Source organism: Ahaetulla prasina, chromosome 2 (assembly GCF_028640845.1).
Source record: "Ahaetulla prasina isolate Xishuangbanna chromosome 2, ASM2864084v1, whole genome shotgun sequence".
Taxonomy (NCBI): Eukaryota; Metazoa; Chordata; class Lepidosauria; order Squamata; family Colubridae; genus Ahaetulla; species Ahaetulla prasina.
Window position 1 is genome coordinate 173,731,576 of NC_080540.1, and position 13,667 is coordinate 173,745,242.

Consider the following 13,667-nt stretch of genomic DNA (forward strand, 5'->3'; position numbering starts at 1 on the left):
TTTTGTTGACTTGGCTATTTCACTGGTATTTTAACGCCAATATATTGTATTTAAGCCTTTTAAAATGCAGTGCTTTTTGTAAACAACTTAAATATTTTTAGGATGTTATTTTTCAGATTTTTGAATGGTGAAAAACAGTCATTATTTTTTACTTGTAAACCGCTCACTTAGAAACTGAGATCTGTAGTGTATACATTTGATAGATAGATAGATAGATAGATAGATAGATAGATAGATAGATAGATAGATAGATAGATAGATTGATTTACATTGTTAAGAAATCAAAGAAGACGAAAATTTATTCCCAATGGAATGAATGGTGAAAGTGTTTTACACCTCTAGGTTACTCATGTGCAAGTGTTTCTATAATAGTGTAAATGTATCCTGCGCTATTTTGTTTTGATTTGATTTCCTAAGTTTATCTGCATAACCAATAAACTACTTAATGGGCAACTACTAAATGACAAAGCATCAATGATTACAAGACTTTAGAAAAAGTTCCCAGAAGAGCAACAAAGATGATCAAAGGCCTGGAAACTAAAGCATTGGAAGAACAGCTACAGGATTTGGGCTTGGCTAGTCTAAAGAAAAGAAGAATTAGGTAAGTTGTTTTGATATGGGGTTCCCAATTGATCATTCGTTTAGTATATAGACGGAGATACCTGTCTCTCATCCTCTTATACAGGCAACAATCAAATAGGATGTAAATTCACCATCAATTAATTGCAAAAGGAGGCTTTACTTGGAACAGCTTAAATCCTGTGACGATACCTCTAACACCATCAAACGTTGAGCGAACCAGTAGCAAAGGTAAGTGAAACCCACCACTGAACCATCTCACAGTCCTCCTCCCCCCTGCTCCCCACAATCTAGAAAGCTGGAAAGGTCGGGGAACTCTGGTTTATGCAGTTACCTTGCAGTCTCAATTTATTTTTCTGTATATATGTTATGCTTATATATATATATATATTTTTTTTAAAAAGTATAAAGCCTTTCAACCTGCTCTACTGAATATATATTCTGCCGTTCATTCAGATTGATAAACCAGTAGTTTGTGGGGGGGGAAACAACACAATTCTGAAATAATTCTTAAGATTATATTGTAGTTAATTTGACACTCCTGGATAAAAAATCCCTCTGACCGTTTCTATTTTGGATAGAGAGCCCTTCACAAGTACAGGTTCAGGGCAATTGCTGACTCACTGTCAATAAAAAATGGCCTTGCAGATGTCTAGTTATTAGACTATGATCCTTATTCCAGAATGGGATGAACCACTCAATATAAAGTAACCCACACTGTTGAAGCCAATTGGGTCACAGTGACACCATGCAATCAGAATACAGCCAGATTTCCACACCTGTTTCTTTTAAAGAATTGTAGTCCCTCCTAGAACAGAAACTCCTAATGTTATTCCTATACCTTGCTAGGATCTGTTTTCCTAATGTGTCCCTCAAACCATCCTGTTATTGATTCTGAGTACAGCTTTGCTGTCAAGACTCTTCTATAATTGCGGTAGGATATAAATTTTATTAACAAATATTTTGCCATTTGTATCTCCTTATAAGAATCAGCCAAAAATAAAGCATCAACCGTCTTGATTCCAATGAAATATCTTCCAGCTTGTTAGGGAAATGCTGGAGGAATCTAAGAACTAGGTTCTATCTCCTTGAAGGATACAAGTAAGGTATGTTTTCAAACAATTAAGCCTCTTAGAAATATAAAAATTGTCCACTTATCTGTTGCTGTTGGAGAGGTCAGTTTTCTTTTTTTTTTAAATGTGCAACAGTATATTGAATTTTATTAATACAATCTGCTATCATATTCCTTATGTTCCTTAAGGAATGTTCCTTAAGAACATTCTGAGCTCTTACATGAAGCTTTACAAGTATTTTCCCAGCAGCAACTCAAGAGTGCCTTTGGGAATTGCAATGTTATTGCCCTGGGGTCACTTTAGAATTTTCACATTAGTCCTGCTAGGGTCCCATTGGGATCAGTCAGGGCACTGTTGCAAGATTCCTTTTGAAAATGATTGCATCTCCAAATCTTTTTGAAAATTGTCGTACCATCCAGTTAGAAGCAAAACTGCATAACCCAAACTTGGAAGATGGCATATTTAACTTTCTGCAGACAATGGATGGCTATAACATACACAAGACAAGGGTGGGATATTGGATTTAAGCAATTGTAATAATCCCAATAATGGGAGAAAGCATCTCTTTCGTCTAATTCCTCAAAAAGCAACTGAAGCTCCAAAGGAAATTCAGGAAACATAGCAGACAGAATTAGCAACACAAAAGCAGGGCAAAAAGATTTTTGATCGGGGAAGGAGGAACACCTTTCATCCAGAATATGTTATTTTCCTGCAGTAGAGAAGTATAGCCTGAAAACTGAGATGTTAATAGAGTCCCTAGGGATGGGAGGTGTAATTCTGCAAGAAAAATTAACAAGTTTACAAAAGGAAGACATCTAAGTCAATTTAGCAGTTATACATGTTTCTCAAGGGATCATTAATGGGGGGGAAAGGACTAAAGTACTCCTCATAGATTACATAATCCGTCTCCCTACTGGTTAGCAATGAAGTTTCATAAGAGGGAGAACTTGGAGCTGGATCCAGCTCAGTAATGTGGCTGTGGAAACTTTGTCATAAGGTGATCTACCTAGATCATCAGAAATAGTGATGTATCTTATATCTTCAAACTATGCCAAACCTTGTCCAGAATAGTAGTCACAAAACAGCAATGGTGGAATATTGGGAAAGAAAATCGAGGTGTTCTGTTAAGATACAGCCTGTTGTGCCTTAAAATGGCTTCTACTGGGCTGCCTTAAAATGGCTTCTATTGTACAGCGCAGTGGAGTTGCCGTGGTAATGACTTCACAGTACTTCACAAGAGGGCTCCCTCTGGTAAGGGGGAAAATCCAAAATTAGAAATTACGTTTGGTCTGGACATTTTTAACAAGGCTTTGATTATTCTTGAGGACAAATATATGGCCATGATCAATAAAACATTGCTGCAATTCGGCCTGCCTGCACCACTACAAGACCGACACAACATACTTCACACAGATTACATACGAGAAAAGAACTACAACTTTGAACAGCTTAGTGCATATATCGCGGACAAGAAGCCACTTCTAAATCAAGATCAGGAAAAAGCATACCAAATGATCATGGATCAGCTAGCAAAACAAGAAGATGGTATCATTTTACTTGACGCTGCTGGGGGCATTGGGAAAACATTTTTAACTAATTTAATTCTCTCCAAAATCAGGGCCCAGGATGAAGTTGCTCTTCCTATCTAATACAGTTTTGGGATAAATAAATCTCCGGGCAAACCAGGTTATCAGCTAGTATTTAATAAAAAAATTAAAGGACACCCAAACTACTACATAGTTACTGTAATAAAAGAGCCAATTCTGAAGGTAGTAGAAGCAAGAAGCAAGAAGACTGGGCTATATAGGTTACATATACAGGCACACAATAACTGGGGAATCTCTCAGCCTAAAGTATTGAATAGAGATTTTGCCCAAGAACTGAACATTAAACAAACTTGAGGATGGGTCAGATCAGTAGACCAGAAAAAGGAATGCAGAGTTCTTTTTCATTCCCAGACACCAACTTTTTAACTCTTACCCACCAGTAAGAGTTTCTCCTAAAGAAAAGAAGCACTGTTAGAACACAGTTAAGCATGAACACTCTCATGGAGGAGTGGAAGAGGCTTTCTGAATACAGAAAGGAAAGCTGGACTCCCGAGGCCTCAGGTGTGATGGTCAACTGGATCTGGCAAAATGTATATTCTCATTCACTAGGTTGTAGCAGTTCAGTAATGTTCTGAACCAGGATGTTTACAAAGAGAATTGAAAGAACTGCCTAGGGTAGATAACTCCAGATGCCATTCCCTTGTGAGAGGGAAGACTCTTAAATTGAAAACAACCTCTGACTGAGATTTTCAGAGGCTGGAATAAAAATTGCTTCAAAGACAAAAGACTGAACTGGGAATCCAGGAGACTAAGAAGACTTTAGACAAAGGTCAAGTAAACTTGCTATAAGGTGATAACTATCTGAATATCTGGAAGCACAAAGCCCAACAAAACATCACCGTATTGGTAGAAAGATATATATTGGCTTGCTTTGTCAGAATTGGAGGAGGCCTGAAAAAGAAAGTGGAGAGCACAGGTTGAAAGTAATATAATTTAACAGAGACAGATGGATTTAAACAAAAATCAAATGCACTGGTACAGCCTAATAATGGCGCTATGCAGGGTGGATAAAAATAAGATTTTTAAAATTGATTTTTCGTATATCAAATTTATTTTAATAAAATGCTTTTGGAGTAAAAATCTATATAAAGATAGTTTTCTATTTAAGACACATTAATAATTTAGTTTATTCAGCATGAAATGGAGCTTATTTATGTAGCATTAATAGGCTGTATATTCTGCAATATTGGGACTGTCGGTGAGTCAACAGCGGGTCAGAGGAGGAGTTGCTGCAGGACAGAGATGACAGTTGCTCTTTAAAAATGTTGATTTAAATCGACTTGATTTAAATCAAATCCACCCTGGCACTGTGTAATAGATCTTGGAATAGTAGTTGATTGGGAACTGGGATTGAGCCAGTAATATGATGTGATTGCAAAAAGATGAATCCAATAGTTTGTAACTTTCAAATTGTAAATGTAGTTGGTTAGACTGACTAGCATATCCAATGACACTTCATTTTGTAACATTGTCTTGTGTTTTATTTCCACATAGCAAGCAGAAATTATGGACATTTTCTTATTTAACAATGCTTTATATCAGTTCTACAAACGGAGGCAGGACTAAAATATCTTGGTCTTCACTAGATTAGACCAACCTTCACAAAAGGGTTTAACCTTTTCTTTATTTCCTTGGCTTTTCAATCAGCAAAGGAACAACCAAAAGAGAAAGTTGCCTCCTGCCAAATCCCCTCAAGGATCAAGAAAAACTTGATCCATATTCTACACAAGACCGTGAGAAGAAAAACATGGTTTTCTAAAGAACTGTTCTTCTCAGGAGGCAAGTCTGCAACTTCTGCATCACCAATACAGCAGGCCAAGTACTTCCCAGCAACAAGTGGGCAACAACTTGAAACAACCTGAGCGTTTTCTTCTAGTAGAATTGATGGCAGACTTAGTTTGCTTTGCTCATAAATGTTAGCTGCCAAGAGCCAGAGCAGGAACATGAATGGATCCTTATTGCTGGTTATTGAAGATTTTGGTCAACAGAGATTTGTTTGATTGGGATTTCTGCTGGATCTCAGCAGACCGGGCTAGCTGTTGCTTGAGCCGTTTCTTTCCTTTGTTTGTCTGAATTTCATCCTCAGTACAGCGCTGCACGAAGCCCCAGCTCTTCTCAGCATGTTCTTTTTGATTGTCCTTCTTCAAAAAGTGCTTGCTCTTCTCCACATTTTGCAGGTAGAAATTAGTCTCTCGTTTGGCCTGAGAAACCTCAGCACGCATGCGCTGCCGCTGCACTTGCCTTTCATATGCAAGCTGCTCGCTCAAGTGAGTCCATTTGAAGCGATTCAAATACTAAGAAAAATATGAAAACTAGTTAGTGTGTCGTAAGATTATCACATCTGCATATAACAAACTCATGGTTGAGAAGATCTAACCTTAGTTTAAATACTTTCCACACAGTCTGAACCTACTCTATGCCCACCTTAATCTATAGGCTGGAACAATTTGGCCTCCATAGATTTGGCTAAAATCTATAATAAAGAATCTAATAGTAGAAGTTCAATGACAAAGTGGGGCCAGTCACAATCCTCAGTCTAACCAGAATAGCTCTCTGCAAGCACTTGTCTTGATATGAGTCTGAGTTATCCATCACATTCCCAGAGAAGAAAAGAGAGAGAAAAAAGAAATCATTCAGTGTACTATTGACTTCTGATCTGAAATTAATCTTCATATAATTCATCCTTTGACCAAAGATTCTGTGTTTGAACACCAGCAGTGCATTAAAGAATTGAGAAGATATATGAGTGCTTCCTCAAGAAATACATTTACTCCAAAATGTATTCTGTTTATCAAATGCACACATAGGAATTCATTACATCTTTTATAGTGAGTAAAACATTAAATCACTGATTGATTTTTAAAATTAAGACTGCTATATCCTAGATAAAAATTATTTTGAGCATGTACACTGGTTTATGGGGTGTTGTTTGACCATCTACTGCTTCAACCCATTGCATCGTGAGCAAGGACACTATATGGAAACATAGATGTACGACACATAAAATTGATTTAATCCTTTCAGTGTCTCTATATATGGCTGAACTGCCTTCCTTGCCAATTCAAATATAAGTTTAGCAAAGCAATTTATCTTGTACCAAGTTTCTTGAACAGAAGCTGGAAATGCAGGAGAAAGCACTTTAACAACATTAAGTCAGAATCAATTGACCCAGAAGGAAATAAAAGTTGGTACCAACCATTAATTTTTGATTCCTTTGAAGAGCCAATAAAAAAACAGATTGCGTTGTTCCCAACAACAATTAGATTATGAAGAGATAACAAAGTACTCAGTCCTAGGAAACACACCTTTATATTCCACAGGTCATAATAGAATTTGCTTTTCTTACGAACACCAATAGGAGTATTGTGTAAACTAGCAGCTACCAACTTTGCCACACGCTTATCCCGGAATTCTACCCAACCTTCTGTGAAGTTTTTGGCATTACTACCAGCCGCCTTCTTTTTCTTTCGGATAAATCGCTCTGGGGAATGCAAAAAGATAAAAGAGTCATAAAGTGTACAGACTTTGAATTAAGGTAGCTTAGTTACGCATACCTGTTGATTTATGAATATTTCATCTTTAAACCAACTTACCCAAGTATAAAATATAACCATTCATAATTGTCAAGCATGAATATAAAGATTTATTGCAAGCTTAAGCTTTCTACAAGAATCTGACCAAATGGCAGTTAAGGGAAATGAGTGAGATAAGAGAGGTATTCAAAATGGGCTGGACTTAAGATCTCTTGCAGGCATGCAGAGACTCATGGGTATAATTTTCTTTTGAGATGATAAAGACTACATCATATTTCAAATAAAAGTCCACCCATCTGAAGATAGCTTCCAACTGAAAACCATGCCCTTCATCTGCCTCTCACATCAAGGGCAAATGTAATGAGAAATGATATACCGTGGTTCCCCTGCTAACCCAGTCTTTTTACACTGGAAGATACATTAACTTCATTTAGTATTCACTTGTCTGCTTACTGTCTCTAATGCACCCATACAATCTCACCTTCAGGCTGCAAGAAAATGCGTCCCACTTCACCATGAACACAAAGGAGGTTTCGGACATGCCGAGGCCGGAAGCGTGGAGGGATATGACCAAGATAAACTATGCCAGGCACAACCTTTTTGGCATCATTTTGATTACAGGAATCCAACTGAGAATCCTCTTCCGTTTCCTTATCTTCTGAAACTGTCTCTACTTCTTCCTCTTCACTGTTCATTACTGAGTCTTCAATCATGGATGTCAGTTGGAGTTTTCCTGCACCGTCATCAACCATCTGGTTTTTGTTCTTAAGTTATTATTAGGCAATGTATGGATATAACTGGAAAACTGTTTTCTTTCTATAATACAAAAGCAGAATACATTAATGGAAAATTAGGACAATTTCTGTCATACCCACACCCAATGTTTGTCCACATCCTCAAAACTATTATATAAAATCAATTATCTGAAATGTACATTGCCATTTCTCCAAAAGCACATCATGTCTTGTCACCCTTGCTCAACCAGCACATTTTCTTTCTGTCCCCAATAAAATAGGCAAATCGGCACCTTACACGTTTGCACCCTAGTGCAAACAAATATTGGCCAGGACACGGGGGCTTAATGATGGTGTATTTCAGTGATTTATTATTTAGATGGCTGCCCATTTCTTAGATATGCTCTTATCTAATCTTAATTTTGATGGTTTTAATTATACAATAGTTTTTAACGTTTGTCTCTGTTTTAAAATATTTTAACTGCATGCTAGATGGGCAGCTATATACAGTAATTATGACTGACTGATACATGGAGGCAGTTGAATATGGAAAGGAGTCATGATGTAAGAGAATAAAGAATAAAGAGAATAAAATATAAATGCAATTATAACAGCTGTAAAGAAAATGGGAAGCCATTTTATGCCTTTTTTCCTTCTTTAGCTCACTTTTATTTTTTTCTTACATTTTTTATTTTTTTACTCTAGAAAACAACTTCTATAAAAATTTATCTAAAGTTAAATGAATAATACGCAATAGTAAGACTCCGGGAGGCTTGCAGACAATTAAAATAAATACGAAAACAACAAAACGAATCCAAAAGATCTTGAGGACACCGGATTCTTCCTAATCCTTTACTAATTTAACCTGAAATCACTGCTGTATTCTACCCCTCTTTACTACCTCTTATCCCAAAGGTGCTTTTTCGAAAGGCAGCTGGACTTTCTCCTATTCGCGTTCTTCTCAAACGTGCTCCCCGCAGGCTGAGCGAGACCTTCACAAACGGCACTGTCGTAAAAGGAAGCGAGTATTTCCTCCCATAGAGCTAAAACGGAAGCAGGACTCAAACCGAACTCAGGGTAACCATAAAAATGTTACCTCTTCATAAAAAGTCTACGGTCACTAAAGCTAAGGGTGGGGAAGCGCTGTTTCTTGTGACAAGGGATCGATGGAAAAGGAGGCGGAGCTTGAACAGCTTCGACCAATGAAGACGTAGAGGCGGTGGAATGCCGAAGTAGAGGCGGTGTGGAATGCCGGAGCAGCCAATCGCAAGCTGGCCGATCAAGTGTGGCAGGATGCTTTTGTTGGTTTTACCTGTTGTAACGCTTTGCTTGCGCGCGTGGATTGAAATCTCACCTGGGCCGAAACGAAGGGTAAAGAGGGACTCTGTACAAATTACAAATTAATAATTACAAATTAATGGGATTAGAAAATTTACAACTCCGTCGTCTTCGACATGACCTTTGTTTAACACACAAAATCATCTATTGCAATATCCTTCCTATAAATGACTACTTCAGCTTCAATCGCAATATTACAAGAGCAAAAAATAGATTCAAGCTTAATGTCAACCGCTTCAAACTTGATTGCAGAAAATATGACTTCTGCAACAGAGTTGTTAATGCTTGGAACTCATTACCTGACTCCATAGTCTCTACTCAAAATCCCAAATCTTCAACCAAAAACTCTCTACTATTGACCTCATCCCATTCCTGAGAGGACTATAAGGGGCGTGCATAAGAGCACAAAAGTGCCTACCGTTCCTGTCCTATTGTTCCCTTTATTATATCAAATTAATATAGCTAATGCATATTCTTTACTTATATATATATATATTTTCTTCATGATATGTTTTTTTTTGCTTATGACAATGTTTATGTATACTGTTATGACAAAATTAAATAAAAAAAATAAATGGATCTGCCTCCACCGGACCCCATTCCTTACAGATGTTGAACATGAATTCTTGCAATTCCCAGAGTGATTTTGGGCTGTGCAGCTGTAATCTGATGGAGGAGCTAAAGGCCAACAAATCTGGGAAGGCAAAATTGATCCCTCACTTTTTTTTAATCTTTTATTATGTTTCTAGGTCAAACGTGCACCATTATTAAAACTGAGTTTATTCATCGGAGGTGCGTGATATGATGTGCCTTTGATACTTCGACAATGCAGAAGGGAAGACAATAAGAATAAAGCAATTCTATAAAAGAAATCACAGTACAGCTTATATTTATTGTGCAAATTTTATACAGTATTCTCTTATCTCTTATTCAAATGGACAAGACACTTTAAAACAACACAGTCTGGCATTTACAGATAAGTGAATCTTAAATCAGTCACTTTCCCTTAATGTCTACTAAGATATGGTTATGAATCAGCAGAAAATGACAGTGCAGTGTGGATGAGGATTACAGGTGGTCCGCGACTTACAAAATTTCTTTTAATGATTGTTCGAAGTTACAACATCAGTAAAAAAAGTGGCTTATGATCATTTTTCACACTTATGACTGTTGTAGGATCCCATGGTTACATGATTTACATTCAGCTGTTTGACAACTGACTCACATTTATGATGGTTGCAGGGTGCCAGTGTCATATGATCATCTTTTGTGACCTGACAAACAAAGCCAATGGGAAAGCCAGATTCACTTAACAACCATGTTACTAATTTAACAATTGCAATGATTTGCTTAACAACAGTGGCAAACAAAGTTGTAAAATGGGGCAAAATTCACTTAACAAATTTCTCATTTAACATAAATTTTGAGTTCAATTATAAGTTAAATACAGAGTTTAGGCACTATCATCATTATTTAAATATTAAATGTGTCTGTATTTTATTGATACATCTCAATATTTTACAAATGGGAAAACTTGTATTTAATATGATTGCTTGTCTGGCCCTTGTAAAGTAGAATAGAATAGAATAGAATAGAATAGAATAGAATCTTTAAATGTACACTAATCAGCATGCATTAAAATAAAATTTTGTTGCATTAAGCTCTCAAAAGATAATCATTATGCATATACCCACATATACACACACATATGACAAAGAGAAACATCACAGTATAGTTCAAATATATACATATACATGGCCAAAAAAAAATCCTGCAAATTTACAATCCTGCAGATGGCATAAGGAATAAAGTTGTTGCAAAACCTAATAGTCCTGCTATAGATACGTAGAATCCTTCTCCCAGAGGGTAGCAATAGAAGCAGACCATGAAGTGGGTGTGTGGGATCTCTAACAATGCTTCGAGCTCTAAGCACATAGTGCTTATAAGCAATAGCCTGAATAATGGGAAGCAAGCTTCCTATAATCTTCTCAGCTATCTTTACCATTCTCTGCATGGACAGTGATGCAGTTTGTTAAAACACTCTCAATCGTATCTCTGTAAAAATGGCCAGGACAGAAGGAGAAAGATGTGCTGCCCTCATCTTGACTTAATGACTTAAACATTGCTGCATGTTCTCCATTTGCCTTGAACTGCACCAGTTTAATGTATGTTCTGATCAGATTTTGAAATTGAGACTGTTCATTTGAGGAAAGATAAACAGGTAAGAAAATCTATAACATCTTAGTAGTCATAAATGAATCAAACGTGCTATCAGCCTGTTCTCTGATACCATCAGATAGCCTATGAATGTTTTACATATATCTTGCAGTGGTGGGTTGCTACCGATTTGCACTGGATCAGGTGAACTGGTAGCTGCGGTGGCAGGAGGCTCCGCCCACCCACCCAGACGCTTCTGCGCATGCACAGAAGAGTTGTGTGTGAGTGCGCACGTGCATGCACGAGCAAACCTGTAGCAACGGGATTTGGAACCCACCCCTGATATCTTGGCTTATCCCAGCACATTTTACCACTAGCTATATTGATTGGCCCTGTTACAAATTGTCATTCAACATTTGAAGGGCTAAAAGATTTTTGATACTTCAATCTGTAATAGATTTGGTGATAAATATTATAGAAAAATAATGACTAACTGGCTGCAATAAAGCAATTGTCAGCCTGTTTGTTTTTGTGGACTGAGCCTGCTCCATCAAATGAAGTAAATTCCTGCTACAAAGATTTTATAACTAAATTGATTACTAAGGGACATGGGAAAAGAGGCAGAAAGGAAGAGGCAGCATTGTTTTGGAATGTAGACGTCAGAGCAACAAAATAAGATAGGCAATGGTCATACGTCAAATACAAATAAGTGCCATTGCCAGACTGATACAACAAAATCAACAACTTACAGTCCACCCCGAAATCTGAAATACCCTTTTTTAATGAAATTTGTACTTGAAAGTATCAATATCATAGCTCTAATGAATGATAGAAAATAGAAGCTAGGGAAAATACAGGATGCTTTGGAAACAATAAAATATACTATTTATGAAAGTCAGAACATTTGACAAGTAATGATGTAACATTTCATATTAGATTACTTATCAATTTTACCCTTTTGGTTCATATTCAAACTTGCTGCTTAAGGTTGTTGGAATAAATATCCATCTGGGTTCAGTTTCAAGTGGGGACAAAGACACTGGAAACATGGAGGCTGCTTGGAAAGATGGTTTAATGGTGGTCAGAATCACATGGCTTGAGTTCCTGAACAGAAAAGGGCTGAGATCCTGTGCGCTCCCTGGCTTTATGCTTTTTCTGAGCTTTGAACTTTCTGGGGCACAGGAAGAGTATCCTGATTGGTTGTCAGACTCCCAGGGGGTGGGGGTCTTAGCTAGCCTTGCTGGCTGATGTAATCTTCCCAGGTGCCATGTGGTGAATTTCTGTTGCTAGGTGGGTCCTATTGTGTTGCAGATGATGGTCCCATTGACAAAGGTGGGGAGAATGAGTTTCTACCTCTGACCCATTGACAAAGGTGGGGGGAGTGAGTTTCTGTCTCTGACCCATTGACAAAGGTGGGGGGGGGAGTCAGGAAGCTGCTTTGTCTTTAAAACATGTTCCTCCATTTCTCATCCAGAGAAATATATTCTGCCTTTTAAATATTTTCTAAAATATTTCATTCTTCTAGGAGGGGGGTGGGTGCTAACTTCCTACAAGTTGTATAAAACAAGGCAATTAGTCTCTCGTATAAGCTGTGGAGTACTACGTAAAAGCTGTAGATGGCAGTGAAAGAAATATAATTGAAAGAGTCTCTTGTGGGTCTGAAGGAGTCAGTTATGGAATGTTCATCACAGCTGACTATCTAGGAAATATGTTGTTTGGGAGTGAATATAGTTGAGGAAATGCCTTTAAACCCCCTAATTTGTGTTTCTTCATCATACTGCCAATTTGCTGTAGTGATTCAGGTGCTGCCTAGAAACCTAGGAGACTTTGATTTCTAGTCCCGCCTCAGGCATGAAAGCCGGCTGGATGGCTTAGGGCCAGGGTACTTACGGGACCGCCTACTGCTACCGAATGCCTCCCACTGACCCGTACGCTCGCACAGAGAGGGACTTCTCAGGGTGCCGTCCACCAAGCAATGTCGGCTGGCGGCCCCCAGGGGAAGGGCCTTCTCTGTGGGGGCTCCCACTCTCTGGAATGAACTTCCCCCTGGACTTCGTCAACTGCCTGACCTTTGGACCTTCCGCCACGAGCTGAAGACTTATCTGTTTATTTGCTCAGGACTGGCATAGGAATTTTAAATAGCTTTTAATATTTGATATAAATTTTATGGGTTTTTTTACGGTTTTAAATGTTTTAATCTGGCCTTATATCTAATAAGTTTTTTAACTATTGTTTTATTTGTATGTTATTGCTGTTTTATCTTGGCTGTGAACCGCCCTAAGTCCTTCGGAAGAAGGGCGGTATAAAAATCCAATAAATAATAATAATAATAATCATCATCATCATCATCATCATCATCATCATCATCATCATCATCACTCTCTTTCAGCTCAATCCAGATTTTTTTGTTGTGGGGAAAATAGGAGGAGGAGGGCATATTTGATATGTTTGCTGCTTTGAATTATTTATAAAATCATAAAAGAATAAAAATCAAATCAATCAATAAATTTATTAGATGTAGGTACAGTATTATCTGGGAGTACATATGATAGATAACATCCTAGAACCTGGTCAGGTGTGGGTTTCACTTACCTTTGCTACTGCGTGCGCTTCACTCATGCGCACATCACTTCTGCACATACGCAG

General features: G+C 37.7%; 1 protein-coding gene across 1 annotated transcript; it reads right to left on the bottom strand.

Moving 5' to 3' along the window:
* Positions 1-4,717: 4,717 nt before the first annotated feature.
* ABT1 (activator of basal transcription 1) lies at positions 4,718-8,590 on the bottom strand. Its single transcript, XM_058173248.1, has 4 exons — positions 8,428-8,590; positions 7,274-7,608; positions 6,565-6,740; positions 4,718-5,553 (listed from the first exon to the last, which is right to left on the bottom strand). Exons 2-4 carry the CDS (start codon positions 7,542-7,544, stop codon positions 5,215-5,217), a joined length of 786 nt encoding a protein of 261 aa, XP_058029231.1. The 5' UTR covers positions 7,545-7,608; positions 8,428-8,590; the 3' UTR covers positions 4,718-5,214.
* Between the last annotated feature and the right edge of the window lie 5,077 nt (positions 8,591-13,667).

Coding starts and splice junctions, on each gene's coding strand:
- ABT1 (XM_058173248.1), bottom strand. CDS start 7,544: ATGGTTGATGACGGTGCAGGAAAACTCCAACTGACATCCATGATTGAA. Junction 6,741..7,273: donor CATTTTCTTGCAGCCTGAAG/GTGAGATTGTAT, acceptor TGCATTCCCCAG/AGCGATTTATCCGAAAGAAA. Junction 5,554..6,564: donor ATGACCTGTGGAATATAAAG/GTGTGTTTCCTA, acceptor TATTTTTCTTAG/TATTTGAATCGCTTCAAATG.